The 27,854-nt window shown below is 39.4% G+C and overlaps 1 protein-coding gene across 9 annotated transcripts in view; it reads left to right on the top strand.

The window, feature by feature from the left end:
• Nucleotides 1-962: 962 nt before the first annotated feature.
• The window catches only part of PLEKHA1 (pleckstrin homology domain containing A1), a 56,360-nt gene continuing 29,468 nt past the window's right edge, over nt 963-27,854 (top strand). For 5 of the 9 annotated variants that reach the window (XM_040624378.1, XM_040624373.1, XM_040624376.1 and 2 more), the window contains exons 1-4: nt 963-1,049; nt 16,000-16,160; nt 20,810-20,866; nt 23,119-23,164. In XM_040624378.1, the coding sequence (XP_040480312.1) occupies nt 16,020-16,160; nt 20,810-20,866; nt 23,119-23,164 (244 nt within the window). In that variant the 5' untranslated portion in view covers nt 963-1,049; nt 16,000-16,019. Of the gene's footprint in view, nt 1,050-15,999; nt 16,161-20,809; nt 20,867-23,118; nt 23,165-27,854 lie in introns of those variants that run through there. The other 4 variants (XM_040624379.1, XM_040624381.1, XM_040624380.1 and 1 more) reach the window with 2 other exon arrangements.

Below are 27,854 nucleotides of genomic sequence, written 5' to 3'. Positions count from 1 at the left end.
GGAGAGCCTTCCCTGATTATCTTCTCTAGAGTACCCCTCCATTTCTTTAACTTGAGCCGTTTCTCCACTGCATTAAAATCTAAAATTATCTTGCTTGTTTAAGGACTAGCTCCCCTCACAGATTGCAGGCTCCACGAAGGCAGGATGGTGTCTGTCTTGTTCTCAGATGGACACTCAGTGCCTATCATGGGATTTGGCACATAGTAGGTGCTCAACAAACATGTTAAATATTTATGAAGTCATGAGAATACATATTTATGCTGCATCTTTCCTGAAAGAATTTGAATTCATCCTTCTTTAAGCTTCTTTAAGCTCCGTGTCCTATAAAGTAGGAGGCTGAGCTAATTGTTCTGGGGAGAAACGGTTCTGAGCGAAGAGCTGGCGCGCAGAGCTGTAAAGAGTTTTCCTTCAGGTCACACAGCAGCCTGTGAATTTATGCTTCCCGGACCGATTATGGAACAGCTTGCAAACAAATTATCCGCAAACGAACGAAGCCTATTTTTAAAGATCCCTGAGCTCTAAGCGATGACATCAGAGAACCCCGAGTTTCCCCCCCGCCCACTCCGAGCCAAGCCCCTCGGTCCTCGAAGACTACCAATCCCAGGAGGCACCGCAGCGCAGGGGCCCAGAGCTCCGCGCGCAGCCCGCCCCGTCGCGCGGAGGCCACCTCCTCTGGAACCAGGAAGACGCCCGATGCTCGGCCCGCCACGCCGCCGGGACCCGCGCGGGGCCTGCCGGGACTTGTAGTCTCTGCGGGCTGGGAGTGCCGGCTCCGGAATCTCGGCCGCCGTCTGGGGGCTGAGGCGGCGCGGGCACGCGTGCGCAGTGTGTGGAGGGGCCGTCGTGGGCGCTGCTTCTGCAGTTCTGTGCCTGTGGAAGCCGGGGCCGCGGCTGCGCGGGTGCTGCGGGCGGAGGGCCGACGTGAAGTTGGGCGTGAGGAGCGCGGCCGCACCGGGGCGGGGTGGGCGGGGCCGGGCTCCGGGAGCGCCGCGCCGGCTGAGGCGAGCAGGGAGGCGGCCGCGCGTCCGCCGAGGGGCCGGCAGGCGCTGGTGAGTGCGGGGCGGCGGGCGGCGCAGGGTCCCGGGCTGCCCCGCGGGCCCTCTCCCGGTGTGTCCGCCGCGCGCGGCTGCACCTGGGCGAGGCCGCGGCGCCGGCTCACCTGCGCGCGGGCTCTCGGGCGGCGGGAGGGGGCGGCGTCCTCTTCCCGCGACTCCTTTATTGTTTTCCTGACCTCAGCCTTCGGCGGCGTCCGGCGGGGGAGGGCGGGGAGGCCAGCGGCGGTCGCGGTCGCCGCTGAGCTGGCTGGGGGCTCTGCTAGAAAGGACGGTCGCGCGCTGCTCCCGGGCTCCCTGCGCCGGCCAGCTGTCCGGGGATTCCCGGCGGGCGACGCCTGTCGGAGTGGCTCGACTCCAGGGCTGTGCCCCCGGGGGCTCAACTGCCGTGGGCATCGTTTTCTAATGTCTTAATGCGCTTTCACTTTAGGACTCGCCGAGTCAGCAGTCGACTCCGCCCTGTGCCATAGAATCATGCTTTACCTTCGCACCTTAATGGTGCAGATGACCAGTGCAAGAGTTGAAAGTGACTTGCCCAAGGTCACGCAGGTAGGACCAGGGAGGCGACCAGAAAGAACCCTGGTCCTTTAGCCTCGAGGCCAGCTGCCAGCCGCAACGCCTTGGGGAGGTCCTGAGTGGTTTGTGGTTTATTTTAGATGCTTTCTATTGACCCTCCTGGATAGATCATCAGAGAGGAAAGTGTTGTCAGAGTGAAAACGGTCTTGTTATTTATAGCGTTTATTGCCTTTGTTGAATTCTAGATATGCTGAGTCCCAAAGCAGAGCATTTGCCCTCCGCGGGGCACTCGATTGTTCTCTTTGGGGGCAGATCCAAGAGGAGGTTTAAGGAAGAAATACGCACGTAATTTGTGCCATTTTCCTCCCCCTTTTCACCTTCCAGTCCTCTAATACTTGCTTTTTATTTTACGTTAGATTTTCTGTTTCAGCAGGACTTTGCTTTAATGAAATTATTGCCTTTGTGAATTAGTTTTCTAGCTAGAAAATCTTATTTCCTGTGTGTTTAATGACTGGAACAAGTAGCGCAATGAGGTTTATAACTATTGTCTTTTATCTTAAAACTACTGATCAGTCTGTTTTATTACCCCCCCAAGGACTCAGCTTACATACTTTCTACGTAAGTTTAATGCCATTGAAACACTTTACAGCAAAATTTAGCTAAGTTTTATATGAATCGGAGAAAAACTTGCAGAAAATCATTTTGTAAGGCTACATTTTTCTTCACAATGTGAAGGACTTGAACTGTTATTTCAAAAATAGTAAGATTCATTCTGACTAAAATGCCTGTTACTTTTCATATTCCTAATTTTCATATTAATAAACTTGTGGCAAAAAATACTTCCCCAAATAGAGTTTGTTTAAATATTCCTCATCTTGACCAAATCTTCCCAAGGAAAATTACATTTTAGAATATTTATATATTTAAACAAGAATGTCTGAGCTTAGGAGAATTTGAGTTAATGGTTAATTTATTTTATAGTGCTATAAACCCTACAGAATATCCATTGATGGGTTTCTCTTGAAGGGAGAGCCATATCAAGGAATATCAAGGGATATATAGCTTTGAATTTGCTCTTTGTGGTAAGTAGGTAACTTTTGTGATCTGAGAAGATGTGATTTATATGTAATGAAACTGCTTCATATGGCACTTTATCTCGCTAGTTAGTAGTTTTATGGTTGCTTTGGGGAGGAGGGAAGTAGAAGGTTTGTATCTTTTTATTCTCCAGTTTTAGCAGTGTAGCAAAATAGGAAAGAAAGGTGGTGTGTCGATTTGAGTTTGTCATAGACCAGGAGAGACAGTAAAACAGGAAAAGTATACAATTGTTAGGAAACTGCTATGAGTTCATAAGGCGGAAGGACCTTTTTGGAAATGTTTAAGGACATTAAGAATAGCATTTGGGATATTTTCTTTAAAAAGTCACTGTGGGCAGTCCTCCCGTGTTTGTTGTTAACGTATAGGATGTGACAGTATTGAGGACTCCTGGGAAGATACTTAGGAAAGATGGAAACATTTTATATTTTTGTAGAGGCTTTTCCTCTAGAAATGTCTAATGCAGCGCAAAAACAAAACAAAGACTTTTACTCAAGCCTCAGAGTTCTTCTAGTCCTACTGCAAAAGTTACTGTTATTTTGACTGTATGATAATTTGTAACCCAGAGTGAAATCAATGACATAATTTATTAGCATAATTTAAGTTAGACTTTGATATTGAAATATTGCTGGATGTTAAATTGTTGTTCTTGTTTAAGTAATTCTGTCATTTAAGAATGGGAGAGAGATCGTTTTCTGCATACAGTAATATAGTAATTATTCAGATGTGACAGTAGTTAACACTCTGCTTTTATGAGATCGAAAACTTCAAGTACTAGAGTAGTAACTGCCTCAGCTTTGAGCTGAAGTAATATACAAATACTACTTCTGCACATGCTTGAGCATTTTACTTTTGTTAATATTAAATTTTAATTTTAAATTTTAAGATGATTCTCATATTTCTGATGTGCAATAATAAAATGGTTTCAGTAGGAAATAAATAATAAAACCGAGTTTTAATTGTTTTGACCATTGTAGGTACACAGCATTTATAAAAATATTAATGTAGTATCAGAAGAGTTCTTAGGGCAGAAACTTCTGGTGGTTTTAGCTGCTTGTCTGTAATGCTTAATTATTTTTAGAAACATAAAACTATGGGATGTTTTTATTTAAAAATAAAAATTCCTGTTGATACTTGTTATAGTAGTAGGACTCAGTTATGCTTAATGAGTAACATTAAACCGCTGAACTCTCGAGTAGTATTTTTTCTTAGTAGCCGCTGTGTAATAAAGACTATGTGAGCTTATAATTAATTCCTGGAAGATATTTAAGCAAGCATATTTGCTGTTTATTTTGATAGGCCTTTTGATTAGTCGAATTGCTTTGATTCAGGGAAATAGTGTTTTGGGGATTTTATATCAGAGTTAGAATTAGAATGTCTTTTGACTGTAAAAGAAAATCAGTGTCATTTGGGATATTTTTTAGCATTTAAATAAGCCTTAGAGTCTTAAATATTTTTTCCTACTTGGAGACCTTATTATTGTCAGTCTGATAGGTTTATTTTCCAAAAAGTTGTGGTTTTACCCCTTTACATAGTCTAGCCTCTTGTAGTTTAACCATTGAACTCTGGGTTCTGTGTTCAGTTTACCCTCTCTCTTCTTGAAGAAGGGACGCTCTCAGGCACTTAGAACTAGAAGCAGTCTTGGAGGACTTCTAATGTAGCATCTTACCCAGTACAGTAAATCCCCCGTGGGAATTTTCATGTCTGGTGTTTCCTCTCATTATGAAGGGCAGTGATGGTGTTCCGTATATCATCAGGTTATTGAGTACTCTGAGCTTGGTGAAAACAAACAGAGGACAGTTTTATTTTTCACCATTCACTGCTCTCAACTATGATTTGTAGGGTCTTCCTTTTTCTCCTCTCTCCCCACCTTATCACCTCATGGACAAATGATAGCTTCTCCATCATTTACAGCTATTAAAAGCTCCAGTCTGTCTCTTTCAGTTTAAACTTTCAATCTCCTATTCAATTTAAAGTTCCTCTCCTCCCCTACCCCAATGTCAGGCCACTTAATTACTTGAAATACTTGGAGTGGGGAGGAATTGTGGTATGCTCCCAGCATTCCTCTTTCTCTTTCCTCTTCTGGGATCTACTTGGTCAGGGACTTGTAAGAAGAAAAATGGAAAAAGACAAGTCTATCTTTCTGGGTGCTGTTAAAGCCCTCTTCTGATTAGCAGCCGCTCAGTCTACTTCATAAGTAGGTATTGAACTGGAGAATGGGATGCCAGTCTCTCCTTGTAGACACTTCTTGGTGAATGATTCTCATAGAGGGCCCCTGCCACTGTTTTGGGGTGAATGCCTCCTTTCTTTCCATGTGTTCTCCCTGAGGACTTGGAAGACTTCGAATCTTTTCCCTCTCTTCTGTTAAATGCTTATATCAAGTGATGGTAAACTGTTGATTAGGGTGCCAGAGCCCTGAGGGGTGTGTGAGGGAAGAAGTGTCAGTGCTGGGCTTCTCATATGTTTGATCCTTGATGTCTGTATATCCTCAGCTTTGTGTTTGTTAGCAAATTTGGGACAACAAGGCTAGTCCCACTCAACACTGGTTAACAAATAATAGTGAAGCCCTGTGGGCCTAATGACGTCTCACTGTGCAGAATTTAATTTTTCCTTTTATTTTTTGTCTATGTCTCGGTGATTTTTGTTTTGTTTTTATTTTTTGGCTTACTTCCTGGGTCCTGACTGATGAAGTATTAACTGTGAATATGTTAATTGATGACTGATTGTATGATCTAACTATAGCTTAGACTGGAAGATACATTTGGGGGAAGGTTTTAATAATCTTATCTATTCTTGCCTCATTAGCTTTACTAAAAATATAAATACAAATAGAAATACAGTCTTTGAACCTTTTTCCTTCCATCAGCTAAGCAAACCAGTCAGTTAAATCTGCTAAATGATTTCTTGTCTAATGAGGAAGAAGCTTTCTATCTAAGTATTCTATCTAAAGTATTAAATTCATTGCAAAAACTTGGATGGATCTAGAGGGTATAATGCTAAGTGAAATAAGTCAGTCTGGTGAAGACAAATACTGTATGATTCCACTCATGTGGAATTTAAGATACAAAATAAATGAACGAAATAAAAAGTGACAAACAAAAAAAAACCCCCAGGCTCTTAAATACAGAGAATAAACTGGTGGTTGCTAGTGGGGAGGTGGGTGAGGGGTGGGTAAAATAGGTGAAGGGCATCAAGAGTACACTACTGCAATGAACACTGAGTAATGTGTGGAATTGTTGAATCACCATATTGTATACCTGAAACTAATATAACACTCTATGTTAATTATACTTGGATAAAACAATTACGGAGGAAGAAAATATTTGTTGCAATTATTATGGGCTCCTTAGTACTTCATTCAACAAATAGTTATTGAGCGCCTTCCATGTATGAGGCAGTGTTTTAAGCATTGAAGAAACAATAGTAAATACCAAAAAAAAAAAAAAATCATTGCTCTTGTGGAGCCTGCATTCCAGTGTGGGGAAACAGACAAGAAACAGGTAAATAAGTAAATGATGATGTTTGTTAGCAGCAAATGCTAAGGAGAATAAAGCAGGAAAGGGAGATAGATAGGAAGTGGCAGTACAGTTCACATTTGCAGTTTTAGATAGTGCCAAGATAAGGTGCCGCTCTTTCTCTGAGAAAGTGATGTTGAGTTCAAAGGCCCTGAGTGGGGAGCTTGTCTGACATAGTAGGGAGTCCAGTGGCCAGATGAGTGACTGAGGGGGGAGTGGGGTAAGATGTGGGGCGTGTAGGTGAGGCCTGTATGTCTTTGTAAGGGCTTTGGTTTTTACTTGAATGAGATGAGATCACATTGAAACAATGGTTCTTAACCTTTGCTGAACACTGGCATTGTCTGGGGAGGTTTAAACATGTACTAATGTTTGGATCCCATCTTCAGAGTTTGTTTTCTTTTCTTTTCTTTTTTTTTTAAGTTTTATTTATTTAAGTAATCTCTACATTCAAATTGAGGCTCAAACTTACACCCCTCCAGATCAGCAGTCACATGTGTTTGTGGCTGAGCCAGCCAGGTACCCACAGTTTCCAGAGGTTCTGACTTAATTGGTCTGGGGGTGTCCAGCCCTGGCATCAGGATTTTTAAGAACTTCTAGGTAATTCTAATAAGTAGCCTAAGTTGAAGTGTTTTGAGCAGAGTGACATTACCTAGTATGGAAGAGCCTGGGCTCCAGAGCTAGATTTCTCTGGTTTGAATCTGAGCTGTGTCACTTCCTAAACTTGTGACCTTGGACAAGTTATTTTTAAAATTCCCTGTGCTTTGTTTTTTCATCTGTAAAGTTGTTATAAGGATTATATAAATTAATATTTAAATATTTAGAACAGTGCTTGGCCAGTAGTAATACGTGTTTATTGAATAAACACTTGAATATATGTCTTAATGGGATTACTCTGCTGTGTTGAGAATAAAGTGAAGGGGGCAAGAGCAGAAGCAAGGAAGAGTCATCCCGTTGAGAGGTGATGGTGGCTTGGACCAGAGTGGCAGCAATGCAGGTGATGAGAAGTAGTGGGATTCTGGATATATTTACAAGACAGAGCCAACAGGATTTGCTGATGCATATTGGATGTGTAATGAGAGAGAAAGAAGATTCATTCAAGTCTGACTCTAAGATATTTTGCCTTAACAGCTGGAAGAAGGGAGTGGTCGTTATTGAAATGAGGAGGACTGAGACAACAGGTTTCTAAGGGGAATATCTCATGCTGTTTGTGAAGTTTGAGATGTCTGTTAGATAAGTTAGTAGATATGTAGACAGTTGTATACATGAGTCTGCAGTTCAGCTGGATTTCCAGGGCTGGAGATAGCTGTTGGAAGCCATCTGTATGTAGACCTGTGTAAATAAGTGAGCTCACCGAGGGACTGCGTATATACAGAGAAGAGGTCCATGGGCCACCGCCTGGGACACTCTAACATTCAGAGGTCTGGGAGATGAAGTGTTTCTTAGAGTTTCTGATGTGACCCGGAGTGAAAAACAGTTGTAATTCATTCATTCATTTTCTTTCTTTCTTTTTCTTTCTTCCTTCCTTCCTTCCTTTCCTTCCTTCCTTCCTTCCTTCCTTCCTTCCTTCCTTCCTTTTTTTTTCAGAAAAACAGCTTTATTAAGATACAATTTACCGATTTAAGGTGTACAATTCAGTGGTTTTTAGTACATTCACAGAATTGTGCAACTGTTACCACAATCAATTTTAGAATATTTTTATTACCCTAAGAAGAAACCCCGTACCCTCCCATCCCTAGGCAACTCCTCATTCCCCTCATCCCTTCTATCCCTAGGCAAGTGCTAATCTACTTCTGTCTTTACGGCTTTGCCCATATGGAGTTCATATCATTGGAATCATATATGTGGTCTGTTTAGGAAGAGGTAGTATTCATTAGTACCTGGCATCTAGAGTCATTAGATAATTCGTCATTTGGTAAAGGTGCGGGCTCTATGATCTCTCATTGTACAGATACATTTTCCTCTTTGTAATTAGTAAGAAAACTGTGGGATAGATATTTTGAGACTGTGAATATTCTGTTCTCTAACAACCTATTATATAGTGGTTTTAGTGTTCATTGAACATCCTTACTTAAATCAGTGATTATGTTGCAAAGTGATGATTTTCTATTACTATCATATTCGAAGACTGAGTTCATACTATCTATAATTCAGATGTATTATGTAGAGTTTTGCCTTTTTTATTTATACGTCTTTTCTGTTACCATGAAAATCTTGGTTCCTAATAACAAATATTGTATTACCTTATATATATTTTATGATATCATATTTTATATATTATATTGTATATTCTGTATATTAGTGTTATGTTATTTAAGGGAATCATAGCATTAATATGTTTTCATTATCTTATAATGCACATAAAATGCTATCATATATATAAAATAGTTTCATAATTATAATACCAAGTGGGATTACTGGATTATGGGCTAAATGTATATGTGATTTTGTTAAATAGTGCTGTATTCATTCAGTAGGATTGCACCATTTTGTTTTCACGAGCAATGTAAAAGAGACCCTGTTTTCTAATAGCCTTACCAATGTAGTGTATTGGCAAGCTTTTGCCTTTTTGCCAGTGTGATAAGTGAGAAATAGTATTTCTCTGTAATGCAGATTTTTTTTCTATTATGGAGGGTTGTGAACATCCACAAAAGTAGACAGAATTGTATAACTATAGTACCCACCATGCAGCTCCATCAACTGTCATCTCAGGCCATGCCTCCTTCGTTCCCTCCCCCCAGATTACGCAGGTAATATTTTATGTCTGTATCAGTAAATACCTCTCACTGATAAGGATTCATTTTCTTGGTGACATAACCACAATAACATTATCACACTGAAAATAAAGATCCATTTCCTTAGTACCATTAGGCAGTATCATGATATCTAATTTCTTAAATATATCAGCGGTTTTAAATTTATTTTAATTTAAAAAAAATATTTATTTGAGAGAGAGTGAGAGAGAGAGAGCACAGGCAGGGGGAGCAGCAGAGGGAGGGAGAGGGAGAAGCAGACTCCTTGAGGAGCAGGGAGCCCGATACAGGGGCTTGAACTCAGGACCCTGAGATCATGACCTGAGCCAAAGGCAGACAGACGCTCAACTGACTGAGCCACCCAAGTGTGCCTGTCAGTGTTTTTTTTTAAAAACAGGATTTATATAAGGTTCATATGTTGTGTGTGTGTGTTTTTAAGTCTTTATTACTTATTTTTTATTTTTTAAAGATTTTATTTATTTATTTGAGAGAGAGAGAGCGAGTGCACCTGGGAGCAGAGAGAGGGGCAGAGGGAGAAGGAGAGAATCTCAAGCAGACTCCCCAGCTGAGCCGGGGTGGGGGGGTGGGGGGGCTGGATCTCAGGATCTGAGATCATGACCTGAGCCAAAACCAAGAGTCAGTCACTTAACCGACTGAGCCATTCCAGGCGCCCCTTAGTCTTAACGTATAGGTTCTTCCTCCTGTTCTTTTCCCCTGCTCCCTTGGAATTTACTTTTGAAGAAACCATGTTATTTGTCCTGAGAAATTTCTTATAGTTTGGATTTTTGCTATTGAATCCCTGTGGTATGGTTTAACATGTTCTCCCCCTGTTTTCTGTGTTTCCTATCAGTTGGTAGTTAAATCTAGAGGTTTGGTCAGATTCAAGCATTCTTTTTCCAGAGGTGTTTTCATGGTGCTGTCATGTTCTTAGGCACATGAAGTCTGCTTGCATTTTTTATGGTGTCCGTGGTAGTGCGTACTGTATCTCTGTTATTTTGAGATTTTTCTTATTATGAGTGAAGTCGAGCATCTTTTTATGTTTAAGGGCCATTTTTATATCTTTTTCTGCAGAATATCTTTTCATGTGTTTTGCCCGTTTTTCTATTGAACTTTTGATATATTTCCCTTGGCATTTTTTTCGCAAGCTCTTTAAATGTTAGGGAGATTTTTTTTTTTTTTTTATGATGATATCAGTTGTAAATATTTTCTACTGGCTTTGACTTTGCTTCTCGGGGTTTTACCATGCAAAAGCTTTTCTAAAAAAGTTATGTGTGGTCAATTTTATCAGTGACTTTTTTATTGCTACTGGATTTTTTAAATTAACTTTTTAGAGCTTTAAGTTACATACAATAACTGTATCTGTTTAAAGTTTACAGTTTGATGAGTTTTGACTATATTGTGGCATGTGGCTATAATTCCCTCACACAGTAGAATGGTATTTCATTGTAATTGTATAGACAAATTACATTTTATTTATCTCTTCATGTGTTGATGGACATTTGGGTTGTTTCTAGTTTGAGACTATTAGGAATAAAACTGCTATAAATATTTGTAAATTAGTCTTTGCATAAATATATGCTTTCATTTCTCTTGCATAAATACCTAGGAATGGAATGCCTGGGTCAGAGGTTCAGTGTATTATTCTGGTTTTATTGCCAGAACTTTTCCCAGAGTGGTTGTGTCATTTTACATTCCCATCAACATTACAGAAATTCTGGATGTGACAACACGATTGTCATTTTGCTTAATTTTAGCCATCTGGTGAGTATGTATGGTATCTTTTTAAATTCAGGATTATTGATGTATAATTTATGTACAGTAAATTTTACTCATTTTGGGGCACAGTTCTATAAGTTTTGACATCTGCATATAATTGTGTAAGCTGTACCACAATTAAGATACACAACAGTTACATCATCAAAAAAATTTGACTTATGTTCCTTTTAGTCCTTTTCCTTATCCCAAGCCCTAGCAATTCTTCTCCTTTTTTTTTTTTAAGATTGATTGATTTATTAGAGAGAGAGAGAGTAGGGGGAGGGGCAAAGGGAGAGAATCTCCAGCACACTCCCTGCTAAGTGAGGAGGCTAGCCCTGTACAGTGCTCGATCTCCCAACCCTGAGATCATCACTGGAGCCTAAACCCAGAGTCATACACTTAACCGACTGAGCCACCCAGGCGCTGCTCAAACCCTAGCAATTCTGATCTGTTTTTTATCATTGTAGTTTGTTTTGTTTTGTCTTTTTTTAACTTGCATGCAGTAAAGTTTACTCCGTGGTATATGGGCCTGAGTTTTGATGAATGCGTTGCATAGTGGTATATCCCACCACAATTAAGATGCAGAACAGTTCCATCACTACAAAAATTGCCCTTTGAAGCCAACCCCTCCCTCCACCTGCTCATTTGTTCTTTGTCCCAGTAGCCTTTTTGCTCTGGCTTCTTTTCACTTAACAGAATAGATTTGAGATTTAGCCATGCTGTATGTATCAATGGTTTGTTCCTTTATATTGCTAAGGAGTATTCCATGGTATTGGTTGTACCACAGTTTATTCAGTTATCGGTCAAAGGACATTTGGGTTGTTTCTGCTTTTTGCCAGTATGTTGCTGTAGACATCTGTACAGATTTTTGTGCGAGTACAGCTTTCAGTTCACAGTAGGATTGCTGGGTCATATTGTAATGGTATGTTTAACTTCATGAGAAACTGCAAAACTGTTCTTCCAAGTTGCTGTACCACTTTGCATTCCCATCAGCAGTGTATGAGAGGGAGTTCACTTGTCCCACATTCTTGTCAGCATTTGCTATTGTCAGGTTTTGTTGTTGCTTTTTGGGTTGTTTTTGTTTTAGCCATTCTATTAGGTATGTTGTGGTATCTCATGGTTTTTATTTGCAGTACTTACCTAAATAATTATCTTGAACATCTTTTCATGTGCTTGTTTACTATTTTTATCTTCATTGACTTGTCTCTTCAGATTTTTGGGCCATCTTCCTGTTTGGTTGCTTCTCTTACTACTGAACTGTAGTATTTTCTTGCCTGTTCTTGGATATTAGTTATTCAATAGACATATATGTACTGAATATTTTTCTCATTCTGTGGCTTGTCTTTTGATTTCTTAACAGTGTCTTTCAAAGAGCAGTTTTTAATTTTTTTTAAGTCCAATATAACAACTAGTATATGGCTTATGCTCTTTATGTCTTAATTAAGAAATCTTTGTGTACTCCCAAGGTCATGACCACTTTCTCCTATTTTTTTTTAGAAGCTTTATCGTTGTAACTTTTATATTAAGTCTGTGATTAATTGTGTTACATTTTCCCCCACAAGAATACCTGATTGTTCTAGCACCATCCTTTTTTATTATTTTTTTTAAGATTTTATTTATTTATTTGACAGAGACAGCCAGCGAGAGAGGGAACACAAGAGGGAACACAAGTAGGGGGAATGGGAGAGGAAGAAGCAGGCTCCCAGTGGAAGAGCCTGATGTGGGGCTCGATCCCAGAACGCTGGGATCACGCCCTGAGCCAAAGGCAGCCGCTTAACGACTGCGCCACCCAGGCGCCCCTCTAGCACCATTCTTGAAAAGACTATCCTTTCCCTGGGGAATTGCCTTGGCATCTTTGTTGAAAATCAACTGACAATATATATGTAAGAGTCTGTTTCTAGATGCTTTCTTTGTTCCACTGATTTATTATATCTATCTTTTTTTTTTTTTTTAATCCTACACTGTTTTTATTGCTGTAGCTATTTTGTAAGTCTTAAAGTCAAGTAGTGTAAGTCATCCTACTCTATTCTTTGGAAAATAGATTTGGCTTTTCTAGGTCATTTACATTTCAATATATATCATAAAATACATGTCATATTCTCAATTTTTATAAAATATTCTGGACTTTTTATTGGATTATTATATCAGTACTTCATTCTTTTCTGTGTCTGCATAATATTCCATTGTGTTGGATAGATCACATGTTTAACTGTTCACCTGTTGATGAACATCTGGGTTGTTTCCACTCTTTGGCTCTTGTGAATAGTGCTGCTATTAATATTTATGAGTACCTGTTTTCACTTCTTTTGGGTGTATATCTAGGAGTGGAAATGCTGAGTTGTATGGTAATTCTGTGTTCAACTTTAGAAGAACTACTGAACTGTTTTACACAGCTGTTGTACCATTTTACAGTGTGGGGGTTCCAATTTTTCCACATCTTTGCCAACACTTGTTATTTTCCTTTCTTTTAATTATCACCATCCTAGTGGGTATAAAGTGGTATCTCACTGTGGTTTTGATTTACATTTCCCTAATTACCAGTGATACCGAGCACCTTTTTGGTGTTCTGTTTGGCCATTTGTATATCTTCTTTGGGAAAAATGTCTTTTCAAGTCCTTGCCTGTTTTTTATTTAGATTGTTTGTTGTTGAATTTTAAGAGCTATTTGTATATTCTGGATACTAGACCCTTGTCAGATACGTAATTTGTGAATATTTACTCCCATTCTGTAAGTTCTCTTTTCATCTTCTTGATGTTGTTTGATGCAAAAAAGCTTTCAGTTTTGGGGCACCTGGGCGGCACAGCGGGTTAAGCGTCTGACTCCTGGTTTTGGCTCATGTTGTGATCTTGGGGTCCTGCGATTGAGCCCTGCGTTGGGCTCCAGCTCTTTGTGGAGTCTGCTTAAGTTCCTCTCTCCCCTTCCCTACCCTGCTTATATACTCTCTCTCGCTTAAAAAAAAAAAAAAAGCATTTAGTTTTTATGAAGTCCAATTTAGCCTATTTTTTCTTCTGTTGTTCATGTTTTCATTGCCAAATCCAAGACCATGAATATCAGCCTTCATGTTTTCTTAAACTGTTATGGGTTTAGCTATCTTATATTCAGATTGTTAATCCATTTTGAGTTAATTTTCATACAGAGTGTGAAGAAGGATTCAGTTTCATTGTTTAGCATGTGGATCTCCAGTTGTCCCAGCACCATATTTTGAAGAGGCCATATCTTCCCCATTGTATGATGTTGGTACCTTTGTTGAAAATCAGTTGGCCATAGATGAATGGGTTTGTCTCGGGTCTCAGTATTATTCCTTTGGTGTGTATCTATCCTCATGGCACCACTCAAGTGGATAGTTTTTACTGTGGGTTACAGGTACACCTGGAAGATACTGGGGGTTAGACTCCAGACTACCACAATAAAGCAAATGTCGCTGTAAAGCAAGTCAAATGAATTTTTTTGTCTTCCAGTGCATGTAAAAGTTACGTTCACACTATGCTGTAGTCTGTAAAGTGTGCAATGGTATTACATCTAAAGAAAACAATGTACATATCTTAATTAAAAAGCTTTTCTTGCTAAGAAAATGCTAACCATCATTTGAGCTTTCAGTGAGTCATAATCACTGATCACAGATCACCCTGACAAATGTAATAATAATGAAAAGGTTAGAAATATTGTGAGAATTACCCAGACGTGACACAGAGACACCAAGTGAACAGATGCTGGTGGAAAAATGGTGCCAGTAGACTTGGCTCCACGTAAGGTTTGGCACAAACCTTCAGTTTGTAAACAACACAGTATCTGTGAAGCACAATAAAATGAGGTATGCCTGTACGTTAGTATAGTGTATTAGTTTTTCAGGTTTTGATTATTTTTAGAAATTTTTAAACTGTTAAGTAAGTTCATTAAGGAAATTATCTCCTCAAAGTGCCAGATTTATAACAACACACATACATGACCTTAGTGGAAAATTTTAAAAAATTTTTGGTGTGTCTTACTATTTCTCTGGATGCATACAGAATGGTATTTAGAGATGCAGCATATCAGGATATGTTCTAATTGAATTTTCACTGTGGGTGAAACAATCTTGGGTCTTTAAATGAAGAGCTAGTTACATATATGAATTCAGCCTGCCAAAAGATGTTGGTGCTGTCTATAGAAGAATTGGAATAGGAACAGTCTGCAGATTTGCATCTGTCAGGAAGGAGTTACATATCTATAGATTCTAGAGAAAAAATGGCTGGGAACTCTGCTTTTTACTCAAGTCATGGTTTTTAACTTTAATCAGTACAACAAAAATTTTAGTACTTTAAGAATCAGAATATGATATGCTTCTGAAGTCTCTTTTAATCTATAATGTCTCTCTTCTCCTCTTTTTCCCCCCATAATTATTATACTGAAGAAACTTGGCTGTTTGTCCTGCTGTTTCCCACAGTCTGGCTTTGGCTGATTGAACCCCTGTGGCGCAGTTTACCATGTTCCTCTGCGATCTTTATTTCCTGTAAATTGGTGATTTGACATAGGGAGGTCTAGAGACTGGATCAGATTCAGATAAAAACTTTTTTTGTTACATGTTCACTTCATAGGTGACGTTTGTGCCTTCCATCAGGAGGCACATAATACCTGCTTATCTCTCTTTTTCATGATGTTAATTAATTTTACTTTGATTCATTTTAACTTTAGCAATTTGAAGAGTTTTAGAGAGAGAACGTGGTATAGATGTTAAGATATAAGCTCTAGAGCCCAAGAATCTGGGTTCATGTTTTGATTTATTATCTACTAGTTCTCTAATCTTAGAGAGTTGCTTTCCCTTATGAGTGTTAAGTCTCTTATCTGTGAAATGGGAATGATGATTCCTATTCATGGGGTCGTTTTGAGGGTTCAGTAAGAAAATGTGTGGAAAAGAGCCTTGCACAGAGCCTAGCAGATAGTCAGTGGCCAGTAAGTGTTAGCTATTGTTGTTCCGCGAATTTAAAAATATTCTGCAATAATCTGAGAGGTAGATTATCTTGGTTTATAAGTGAGGAAATTAAAGTTTGGATAGCTAATTTTTTGGCTCATCCAGGTATGTTTAGGGGAAAAAAGTAGGTCAGTTATTCAGCTGAGGTGACTGGCTCTCCTTTGTTCCAGTCAATGTGTACAGTTGTATTTAGTAACCACTCATAATAAGCTTAATTTCAAAAATGGTTTTTGCTCATGCTTTGTACGTATTCACATCAACCAGCCCCCATCTCATGTTGGGAAGTAAGCTGTTTGTTAAATAAATTGTATATAGCACATTTTATGCATGAAGTCCACTGAGAAATACTGTCAAATGTTTTTATTTTACAGTGTAATGTTCAGGCTCAGAAATGCCTTATGTGGATCGTCAGAATCGCATTTGTGGTTTTCTAGACATTGAGGAAAATGAAAACAGTGGGAAATTTCTTCGAAGGTACTTCATACTGGATACCAGAGAAGATAGTTTTGTATGGTACATGGATAATCCACAGGTTTGTAAAATCCAGATGGTTTCCTTTTTTCAAAAACACACAAGAATTTTAATTATTAAAATATTTAACATACTATATGGCTGTTAAGATTTGTTTTCCCAAGCAATCTGTGTTTAGATTTATTTCTACTGTCTGCATTCTTCCTGTCCTGCATGCTCAACTCCTGCTGTCTTACTTGAATTTCAGAAGATGAAACTAAGTTTATTTAATAAAAATTTGTGTGTGCCTATGTGTCCCCACCCCGACACCCCCCGACACCCCCTCCCTATGGGAGAGAAATGCTGTCTCTGGTAGAAAATTCTGAAATCATTTAAATTTAAGATACGGTCTCTAGGATAGAAACTGCTGTCTTTTGGTAAGGAAACTACCTGATCTAGTTGACACTCTTGCACACACGTGTAGTCCTTTCATCTTGTGTAGTAGCAGATTGGAGTGTCAGTCGTGTAATGCCATTCACGAATTGAAATGCACTTTGATTTTATTGTCGGCTTTCAGGTCATTGGGGATATGTCATAAATTAAAAATTAGAATCCCTGTTTTAAGATCTGTGAAAGACGTTGGATTAGTGATCATCTGTTGAGTAGTTCTAAGTTTTCTCTCCCTGTGAATCTCTTCATTCAAATTGGGATGAATGTTACAAGGATGAGTCCCTAGCAAACCTCTAAGCTGATCCTGTCTCGTGGGTGAGGAGCTTAGAGTCAAGGAAGAAGTGGAGACTGGTGGGAGGTTCCATTCTGTCTCATGGAGAAGGAACTAGATCCCCTGACAACCAGTCATGTATTCTTTACCACCCTGTACTTATTTCAGGTTAGACAAAATAATTATGTACTAATGCATTTATATTTTTTTATATAGAATTCAAGTTGTAAGGGACCTTAGTACAAATTTCACCTCCTCCTCAATGCAGGAAACCTGTGTGTCCCTGGTCTTCACTTTAGCTGTTGTTTGAATTACACATTATGAAAAAGTACTTATAATATTTGAGACGCTTTAATTATTATTTTCTCTGTGAGCCAGAATCCGTTTCCTTGTATCTGCTCCCCATTTATCCTGCCCTGTCCTCTGATTCTCCATAAAGTAAGTTTAGTCCTTTATCCAGACACGGCCTTTCAAATTTTGGAGGATAATGTGTATTTTAATTCAGTGTAGATTATTTGAGTGCTGACATTGATTCTTTTTTTCCTAGGAACTGTCTACTCTCTCTCCTTCTCCTTATAGAGCTTATTGACACTGCTTTACTCCCTTATCTCTAGGTGTAACCACCTTTCTTGGGTGGTAGTAACCTGGCTATGCAACTACATGATTAATATCTTTATTTACTTGGCCAGAGTCAGTGAAAGAAGGAACAGGTCAACAGAAATCAAGAGTTCATGTTTCTCTATTATTATATTTTTTATAGAAATCAGATGTATTCCCCTTAATGACCCCATTGTTTTATCTGTGGCACAATCCCCTCCCAGACTCTTTCCCAAAGTGGAAAGTAACTTAATTCCCCTTGGGGCGCCTGGGTGGCTCAGTTGTTAAGCGTCTGCCTTCAGCTCAAGGCGTGATCCCAGCGTTATGGGATCGAGCCCCGCATCAGGCTCCTCCCCTGGGAGCCTGCTTCTTCCTCTCCTATTCCCCCTGCTTGTGTTCCCTCTCTCTCTGGCTGTCTCTGTCAAATAAATAAATAAAATCTTAAAAAAAAAAAGAAAGTAACTTAATTCCCCTTGACTGCCTCTCCCTGCTAGTTACTAGATCCCGGTTTCTGGTTCTCCTGACCTGCACAAGCCATTGCACAGTTCTGGCCTGTGCTCTTCCTGGTTCGTCTTTCTTCACAAAACCTCGTGGACTGATACATATGGATTCTCCCTAATTGTATTTAAAGCTCCTTGGTTGTTTTTCTTTCTTCATAATAATGATTCTCCCCTCAGAATTCCTCCTTCTATCAGCACTTCCCACTTAGAGTTAGGAGGTGAGCACAAAATGGACTACATTTATTACACTGAGGGAAACATGAATTTGGAATCAGGGTTACAGTCTTCATGGAGGTAGTAGCATTCAAAATTGACCCACAGGGTGGATACGATTTTGGCCAAGAGATGGAGAAGTGGGTATTCCAGTGCTCAAAGAATAGTGTGGGCAAAGAAGTCTAAGCAAGGAAGCCCGTGGCCTCTGTGGAGCACAGGTCACTGTGGCTTACAGCAGGGAGAGTTTGTGTTAAAGTTTGCACTCAGCTAGATCTTTCTCACATGAACTGAGTTTTTTGTTTTTTGTTTTTAAGAGTTGCAATTTTTTAAAAAAGCGTTTTATTTATTTAAGTAAACGCTACACCCAGCGTGGGGCTCGAGCTCATGACCCCGAGGTCAAGAGTCACGTGCTCTTCTGACTGAACCAGCCAGGTGCCCCAACACCAACTCTTTAAGAGCCAGATTTCCATGGTGCACCTTGGTTTTTATGAATGTAGTACAGAATTTTAAATCTGTCTTTTTATTTAGTTCTTAATAATTTTAACTCTTCATTCTAACTGATAAGAATCTTTTACAATCTTGACTCTGCTGCCAGTGGATTAGTCATCAGTATACCAGCTTTGTGTCATTTTTACATGTATTAAGACTTATATCTCCTCATGAAAACTTTAGTAAAATGTCCTGCTAAGATTATTATGTTAGGTTGAACCACATTACCACCATTTTATCTACTAAAAAATGACAGTTTCATCTGCTTCAGTCTAGTTGCTTATGTTATGATGCTGTAACACGCTTATGCTGATCGTAATCCTGATAATGAAAAGAAAATCAGTTTGGCTCACCTTTCCATAGGGAGCCATTGTTCCTCCATTTTCCTTTCTTTACCACTAACCATTGGTTAAAAAATCCATTCTAGTGTATTACTAGGGATCCATTTGGAGCTTTCTGTATTTTGTTGAGGGTGTGGTTAATGGTGGAGAATTAAATAATTGAGTATCTGTATCAGGAAGTGACTTTGAAGAAACTTGAAAAAAGTATTTTGGCAAAAGGAGTGTAGGAACTCATAAGAACAAATGGCTCATTTTCCTTTTTATCTTAAATGTCACTATTTGATTATTTCTTGTTCAACATCAGGGAACAGATTTTGAAACCTATTTCTTTGTAGTTGAACTTGGCAGTAATCATACTGATCCACAGAAACTAGGTATTTTGCATATTCTTTATCTCTCATCTACTTATATTTCCCTGTACTGTGCCACCATTTAATCTGTGACCCTTCATGTCATGCGGCCATGACATAGTTCTCATTTCTTTTCCTCATACAAGGCTTAGAACTGTATTCAGCTAGTTAAAATAATAAATTTTTGGAGGCCTTAAGAGAAAAATTACAATTTTGAATGGAAGGGTAGCAGTGTTTGAAAAAAATCACTTTGATAGTAGTTAGGAGGTCTTGAAGACATTTTAACATTCATTTCCTTATGCAAAATTTAAAAGAACAACAACAAAGCAAACTCTAAACGTAAAACATTTTCTATAAGAACACAACCATTTAACAGTATACCTTAAAAATTATAATTTTATTTTATATACGTATTTATGGTTTATATTTAGAAGCTTGAACATAGTATATAGTTTAAAGCAAAATACAATGCAGTTTACATAGGAGTGAAAATTTTGAAAAGACCTGTCCCTGTCAGCCATAACAGTTTATGTTTGGGAATCTTAAGTCTTTGAAATGTTTTGGCTTTCACATAATTAATTGTTTCCAGTAAGCTTATAGAGAGGTCCAAGAAAGGTACTTCCTAATCATTCATATAAAACAAAGCCAAAGGTTTTCTTTTTAATGTACATTATTATAAAGTTAGTTAAAAAGTTTATCTTGGTTAGGGGCGCCTGGGTGGCACAGCGGTTAAGCATCTGCCTTCGGCTCAGGGCGTGATCCCGGCATTATGGGATCGAGCCCCACATCAGGCTCCTCCGCTATGAGCCTGCTTCTTCCTCTCCCACTCCCCCTGCTTGTGTTCCCTCTCTCGCTGGCTGTCTCTCTCTGTCGAATAAATAAATAAAATCTTAAAAAAAAAAAAAGTTTATCTTGGTTAATCTACAGTGGAGGAAACTTTCAAAGTTAAGTTTGCTGTTAAAATCTTCTATCGGAGTTTTCCTTTAAATTCTTTATTATTTTTTTCCAGACTCTTTTATCTGGTGTTCCTGCCTCCATTTCCCCCTCTATAATCCATCCAGTTTATTATATTACAGGATATATTAAAGTATCATTTTGATTACAGGATGCTCACAAACCTTCGTTAATGGTTCAAATTCTTAACAGTATAAATTCTTTGCTACTTTTTTATTTAGGTCCTGTGTAGTAAGGTTCTTAGTTCAAGTTTCCAAACCACCGTTTTCTGCTACAACCCTATATAATCCTGTACCACAACCATACATTTATGGCTTTTAAAGAAAAGTTGAGCCACAATGATAAAAATAGCCTTTTAGTTATAGAACGCATTATGGTGGAACAGAATAGAGTTTGGTTTTGTTATCTACATTGTCAACTTGATTTGTAAATACTTGAATTGAAAAAGTTGATTTGTAAAATGTGATATTAAAACATCTAATTTCTTAACTTTTTGTAGTAGATTTAGAACATTATAATATAAAATAATGTTGGATTTTAATTATGTATTAATAATTTGTTTCCAGAACTTACCTTCTGGATCATCACGTGTGGGAGCCATTAAACTTACCTACATTTCAAAGGTAGTCTTTCTATATTGTTTCACATTCATGCATGAATTAAAATTCCTTGGAATGAGAGTGTGAATAAAAGGAGCAGTTTCCTTTCTGTGTTGTTTAGTGATGATGTTCAGGGTCATATCATGCTGAAAATAGTACCTGGTCACTATGTGTAGGAAGGTCTTTGATAAAGTTAGGAAGAATATGGGGTTAACTGGTATGATGTGGCAAATTGCAAAAGTTAGCATTAACTTTTATGATTGGGACATCAGAAGGACATAGGAAGGACATCAGAAGGACATAGGAAGGACATCAGAAGGACAAAGATCAGTTAACAGGTTTTATCTTTGGGAAATCTGGAGAATATTTTTTTTCTAAGTCTGAATTTATTTAAACTGTTTCCAACTTTTAATCCCATTACTTTGACTTTTTGTTTATGTTTTATTTTGAAGAAAATAAGAACCATTTTTATGACGAAACAATGGTTTTTCCCTTATTTCACTTTGTTTCTACTAATTTCTGTTTTCTTATTTGTTGATATTTCTGGAATTCTTGCAGTACTGTTTTTCTTTTCAAAAATTTAGGTTTGGTATTTTCAGGTATTTTTCCCCCCTTTATTTTACTGGTGTTTTGGGAACTGAGATAGAGATGTTGAGGAGCTAGACCTGTGGGTTTCATACACAAAGTAATATTTGTAGATGACTTAAGTTATGAGATGTGAAAAGTAGCATTAAGTCATATGCATGCGCATACTATTATGCATATATTAGAATTGGTTAGCAAAGGTCTTCAACAGAAGACTGGTTTACAAGTGTACCTCTGTTTAAAGGACAGTTTTATAGACAAAGTACTTTGTTCTCTGTATCGTTCTCATTGACAGCAACAAAAAGAATCAGCCCTTCCACAACAAAGATTACATATTTGAAGGGCAACATATCATTATTGTTTAATTAATTAAAACCGTATTATTTAATTTGCAAAAGACAAATATGGTGTAAGTATACCTCAGGTGTTCCTATAAATTAAGATATTTAATAAATGCTTTAGGGTAACTTGCAGCTTAAATTCTATAGCGATTATTATTAGGAAGCATAGAATTCCACTGTAAAATAAACTGTAGACTCTTCGTCTTCTTGATTGCCTGCAGTATATGTGTACTGTAATGTAAATACGCTGCTAGGCATTTTTGACTCTCAGTGCAATGGCGAGGAATAGGCAGTTGAGGGAGAGGTTGCCCATATGCTCATATCTTTTCAGTTGTTTGTTGCCTGGTCTTTTTAAAAATGGGAGCTCTTTTTAAAAATAAAGTATTAACTAAGGAAGTAGGCCTGACTGGCTATCTGATTCCCAACTCCTTTGCTCCCCTTTTAAAATATAACTTTCTCTGTGCACTTCTGTTGACTTTCATCTCTGTCCCACAGCTTTCCGAAGTTTGAATTGTACAGTTTGTACTCTACTTTAGACATGCCACTTTTTTTCCAGAATTTATTCCTGGAACAAATTCCAGTGTGACTCAGAGCTGTGAATTTGTAGTTGGGATCAGTCAGGAACCCCAGACTTAAGAATTCCTTTTGAAGGTACAAAACACATGCTACAATGACATGTTCTCACACTGGGCAGCCGGGTGGTAATAGTCATGAATGGGCTTCCAAGAACGCTGCTTTCTTTAAAGGGGTAACAGCAGCCCAGTGCAGCTAGTTGTTTCACCTTCTGAAAGGAGCCGTGTGTCGCATTTAGTGAAGTGGCCCCATTGTCCCCAAGGTATTGTAATATACAAGAGGATCCAGTGCCTTGTCATTGCAGATTAATGCCTTCTGGGTTTTTGGACTTGATTAAATACACAATCTCCTCCTGGCCCACCATCATTTTCTCTTAAGGTTCACAGCTCATTTAGAAATGTGCAATTTGAGAAGAATTCATAGTTTCTGTAGAGTATTCTGAGGGTATTTTGAAAATTAAGTTAAACTAAAATTTCTTCTGTGTGTTACATAAAAACTTAATGGTTTACTTTCAACTTCTTCACATTTCCTTTGAATAAATACAAGTTTATGCAAAAAGAACATGGAAGTATTATTTGTTTCAAACATCTTACAGTTGGGAGCCATATTCTGTTTGATTTGCAGTTCTTTTTCAGTAGCTTTTCAAGTTTAATATTAGATCTGTGTGTGAATGCATGTTATTATTGGGAAATCATACATGTGGACATTCATGCAGCATTTGAAGTTGGTTATAGTAGCATATGAAGAAGTGAGTGACTCGTTTCTCCTTTTTGTTAGGTTAGTGATGCAACTAAGCTAAGGCCAAAGGCTGAGTTCTGTTTTGGTAAGTAGCCATATTTTATACGTTTGTTAATTTAAGTTTGGCTAACACAATTACATTATACCGTGAAAGAAAACAGTTCCTGAAAACCACACAACACAAACCTATGGGTTAATGGATTATTCTAAGGGAAGTTCCCTTGAAACCACCATCCAGGTGAAGAAACGAAACTCCGCTACCCCTGACGCCTCTTTCCTGTGTCCATCCCGGTCATAGCCGCCTCAGATGTAGTCCTTATCTGCCATGTATAGTGATCACTGCCAGCGAGAGTTCCAGTAATTTTTTAACTTTCTACCTTGTATTATTCTGTAATAAATATATAAATAATGGAAAGGATTTGGTTTTCAGCTTGTGGGTAGTGAGAAGTTTACAGTTTGGGGGTAGAGGTAGTTGAGGGTGTCTGATCCACTTGTTCAGCAAACACTTAGTGAATGTCTAGTATGTGCACACTCTGCTGGTCCCTGGAGCTGCGAGAGTAACAAGAAGCAGTCGTTGCCCTTCAGAGTGTCACAGGCTGCTTGTCTCACAGACAGACCCAGTGGCAGTATCATTGCCTTTATTACAGTCAGTAGATAAAGGAGTGTACAGTCCATTGAAGAACCACAGAGTATGAGCTTCAGATCCTCACTGGGGAGTCGGGGGAAGCCACACTGGGTGAGGAGATACTGGAGTCGGTGTCCAGCTGCCCTTGATCATCCCTCCCCCACTGGGAAGACAAGGGGTGGGATGACAGAGACAGAGGCATGCAGGGGAGAAGAGCGTGGAGTGCCTGGCACCTGGCCACTCCGTGAAGCTGCTGGGGACAAACGGCGACAGACCAGAAAGTAAAAGGGCAGGTAGGAGTCCAGGTGTAACATGTTGAGAAGTGATTGTGTGTGTGTGTGTGTGTGTGTGTGTGTGTGTGTGTGTAAACAAGAGGTGAGAAATAAGAGAGCATCTAGAAAGCTGACATAAGGTGAAAGGAGTTTTTTGCCTGGATAGAGTTTTGATGCAGGTAGATTAGTTCAGTGGCTCCCGAACTACTATCCTCACCTAAGAGCCTGAATCTGGGTAGTGGCAAAGGGGGGGAGAGAGAAAACACTAGCAGGGAACATGAAGGGACTTGGTGACTGGATATGTGGGAAGAGAGAGGTTTCAGGTAGGTTCCCTTTCAGTAAAGAAATGAGGAGTCAAGGAGAGCTGGGTTGGGTAAAATGGTAAGGAGTTTGATGTGGCAGAGAAACATCCAAATGGAAATGTGGTGGTGATATAACCGAGGACTAGATGGAGCTTGAAGATCAGGAATGGACAAATTTGGAACCGTGAAGATAGTGGGTGGTAGTTAAAGCTGGGAGAATTGATGTGCCCTCAGTATGTTAGTGGACCCTAGTGATGGAAAGGACAAAATTCAGAGTGGCCAGCTGGCATGCTTTAAGTGAAAGTAAGATACCTCTTGAGGGAGAATTGATGTTAAAGTTCCGTGTTCTCTTTTGCTTGTAAAGGGCAGGTTTCTTAGGCATTTTGTTAGGGGTAACATCTGGTGGCCGTTACGTATATCCAGTAAGAGAACAGGATATGAGCAGGACGTAAAGTAGCTGTTCAGAGACTCCTCTGTAAGGCTTTTACCACCACTAAGAAACTAAGAAAAATTTATGTATTTATTACAAATTTATAATTTTGGTTACTGAATAGGAAAATTCCTCAGAGCCTTGTGAATGACAAGCTAGTGGGGGTAAGTCAAGTAACAGAACTTTGTTTTAGAATGTGTAAAGTATATACTCTTGACAAGTCTTTAAATCTCAGACCTGTGGTTTGAAGGAATAGGATTGTGTGGTGATAGATGTGACATTCAGTTATCGGAGTATTTAGAATGGGTGATTGAACTTGGCATCAAAGGTTAAGAGTTTTGGTTTGCCAGTAGTTTTTTAGTCTTTACTACTAGAGGGGATAGAAAAGAGATTCATAAAATGCTTGCCCTCAGGGAGGGAGGTAGAGGCCCCTAAAATGGAACCGCTAAGTTCCATTCAGAATGGCAGCATGAAGACTCTTCTGCCTTTATTTCATCTCCGATTGCTCAAGAACAAGTGAGAACAAGAAACGCTCAAATCGTCTTTGATGAACCTGGCAGACATCTGTAACCCACAGTGTGTACGGATGGGAAGGGCACAGAGGAATGTAAAAGAACCTAGCAGAGGCCGTGAAGAACTGGCCTGTCAGGGTCCTGCCCCCACCCCAACTCCAGAGAGAACTAGGTTCCGGGTGCTGTCTGGGGATGCAGCAAGAGGAGGGACTGAAGACAGGGACTTTGTTTGGAAGTCTGTGTCAGCTGCCTTTCCACCGTCCCAGCAAGAAATGGCATGTGTAGTATCTTTAGAAATAGAATCAGCGGGGAGCCTGGCTGGCTCCGTTGGAGGAGCACATGATTCTTGATCTTGGGGTCATGAGTTTGAGTCCCATGATGGATATAGGGATTACTTAAATAAAAACTTAAAAAAAAAGAAAAGAAATAGAGTCAGTGAGGCTCTGTGCTTGGGGAGAAGGGGAGGGATGAGGCATGAAACTGAAAATAGGAGGACTAAGTGGAAATCTGCGCATTGAATGCACCCTTTTCCTGTGTCCAGTCCTGGAGCACTAGGCAGCCAGGTGTAATGGGATGGGAGTCTGCATACCCTAGAGAAGAGAGCCATAGGTGCTGAAATCTGGGCGTTTCTACCGGAGGAGTTTGCCGTGTAGTGAAGTCCAGCAGTTAGCAACCCAGTATATCTTCAGGAGAGCTTCCAATCAGTTTTTTAGTACTTTGTTTTTAAATATGAATAGACAGCCCAAGATTATATGACATTTGAGGAGAGAGAACTGTCAAGTAGGAAAAGGGACATAAGACAATGCAAAACTCAGAAGAAAAAGTCAAAATCTAAAAGTAGAACAGAGACAAAGATGAGAGGAGAGAAATGAGAAAAATAGAGGTTCCCTTAAGAAAGTCCGCCATCTGACTAAGAGGAGAGGACAGAGAAGGAATGGAGGGAAGAGAGAGAACGGACAAAAGAAGTCATGTGACAGGGTCGCATAACCATGCGTTCCGTAACCACATTGGAACCATCACCTACGTTGCTTCTGGGTTGTGAGACAGTACCTGTTTGCAGTCAGACTCATGTTTGCGCTTCGGCCTTTGCCCATCTGATATGTTCACTCTGATGGTGAAGGTTTGAAACGAAGTACTCTAGTGAAAAGGTAGTAGGAACACAAGCCTCTGGGATGGAGTCATCATACCCTATACAAGCCCTGATTTAGGGGCGCCTGTGTAGCGCAGTCGTTAAGCGTCTGCCTTCAGCTCAGGGCGTGATCCCGGCATTCCGGGATTGAGTCCCACATCGGGCTCCTCCGCTGGGAGCCTGCTTCTTCCTCTTCCACTCCCCCTGCTGTGTTCCCTCTCTTGCTGGCTGTCTCTCTGTCACATAAATAAATAAAATCTTAAAAAAAAAAAACACCTTGATTTAAAAGCATGGCAACTTACAGGTTTTATATAATTTTGTTTTATTCCAGTGTGTTTTCTTTCTGTGTCCCTGCCGCCCTCCCAGCGTTGTTAATATGCCACTTCTCAGTAATTTGCTTTACATTTTCCATAATGCTTTCTTACTTGGAAATCTCCAGATGATGGTGATGAAGATGATGATCTCCGTTCTGCCCAAGCACTGTCCTTAGTTTCTTTACATCTCTCACCTCCACCCCTCAAGGAACGGATGGGTTGCATCCATTTCATTCATGAAGAAAATGGGGCTCAGAGAGATTACACGGGTTTTGCAGGATGGCATTGCTAGTTAAGTACATGAGCTGGTCAGGTCTGAGGGACTCCAGGCCCTTTTTTCCCCCCTCCCGTCATATCATTATGCCTCTTTCTGCCAGGCACTAGATACAATAATAAGCACCTGAATTTTTGTTTGGACTGCAAGGTGTGCTAAGAATCTTTTTGAGAGGTGTATTTGCCTCTCTTCCGTTAAAAGAAGTCCTTATATATATAAATGTTATTCATTCAAAAACAGATGTATGGAGCACTTGCTTTGTAGCAGGTAGTGTTGTACCAAGTGCTTAGATTTTCAGACTCCACGGATGATCCAGGCAGATGCTCGGAACAGTGTGAGGGGAAGAAGCCACGGGGGGTGGGGAGCTCAGCCTCAGCCTGAGTTGGAACAAGATTGTGAGAGGGTGCTTTGCCAATTGATAGGAATTAAAAATGAAAGCGGTGTGTTAGCATACATCCTACAGTGCTACTCATTTATCTTAATTTATGCTTATGGCATTTATAATTTTCCAGTCTCTAGTAAGATATAAAAGAACTGATTTACAGTGTTTTAAATTTCTTTAGATTCCAGACTAGTTGTCGTACAGCACTTCCCAAGGGACTATTTGACTTCCTTGCTCAGATCCTCATATCAGTTCAGGGACACTCTGGTTTAGTGTCTTGGTCTCAGTTCCAATGTCAAAGTCCTGTGCATTTGAGAAATAACTTTTTTTCCTTGAGGGTTTTCATTTCCTCCTTTCCTTAGTCATATTCAACTGAGTGCTTGTATGTCGTTTAATATTCTGATGGAGACTTTGGAAGTTATTTTTATAGTTCAGAATTGCAAGAGTGTAGCTCTGCAGGTGCATTAGCTCCTAGAATGAGATGTATGTTTTTAAAAGTAAATGCACATGAAGTATAATTAATAAGCTTTAATTC

Source organism: Ursus maritimus, unplaced genomic scaffold (assembly GCF_017311325.1).
Source record: "Ursus maritimus isolate PB19 unplaced genomic scaffold, ASM1731132v1 scaffold_7, whole genome shotgun sequence".
Classification (NCBI taxonomy): Eukaryota; Metazoa; Chordata; class Mammalia; order Carnivora; family Ursidae; genus Ursus; species Ursus maritimus.
Note: the sequence above shows the minus strand (reverse complement) of the source record. Positions and strands in the feature narration are given on the sequence as shown.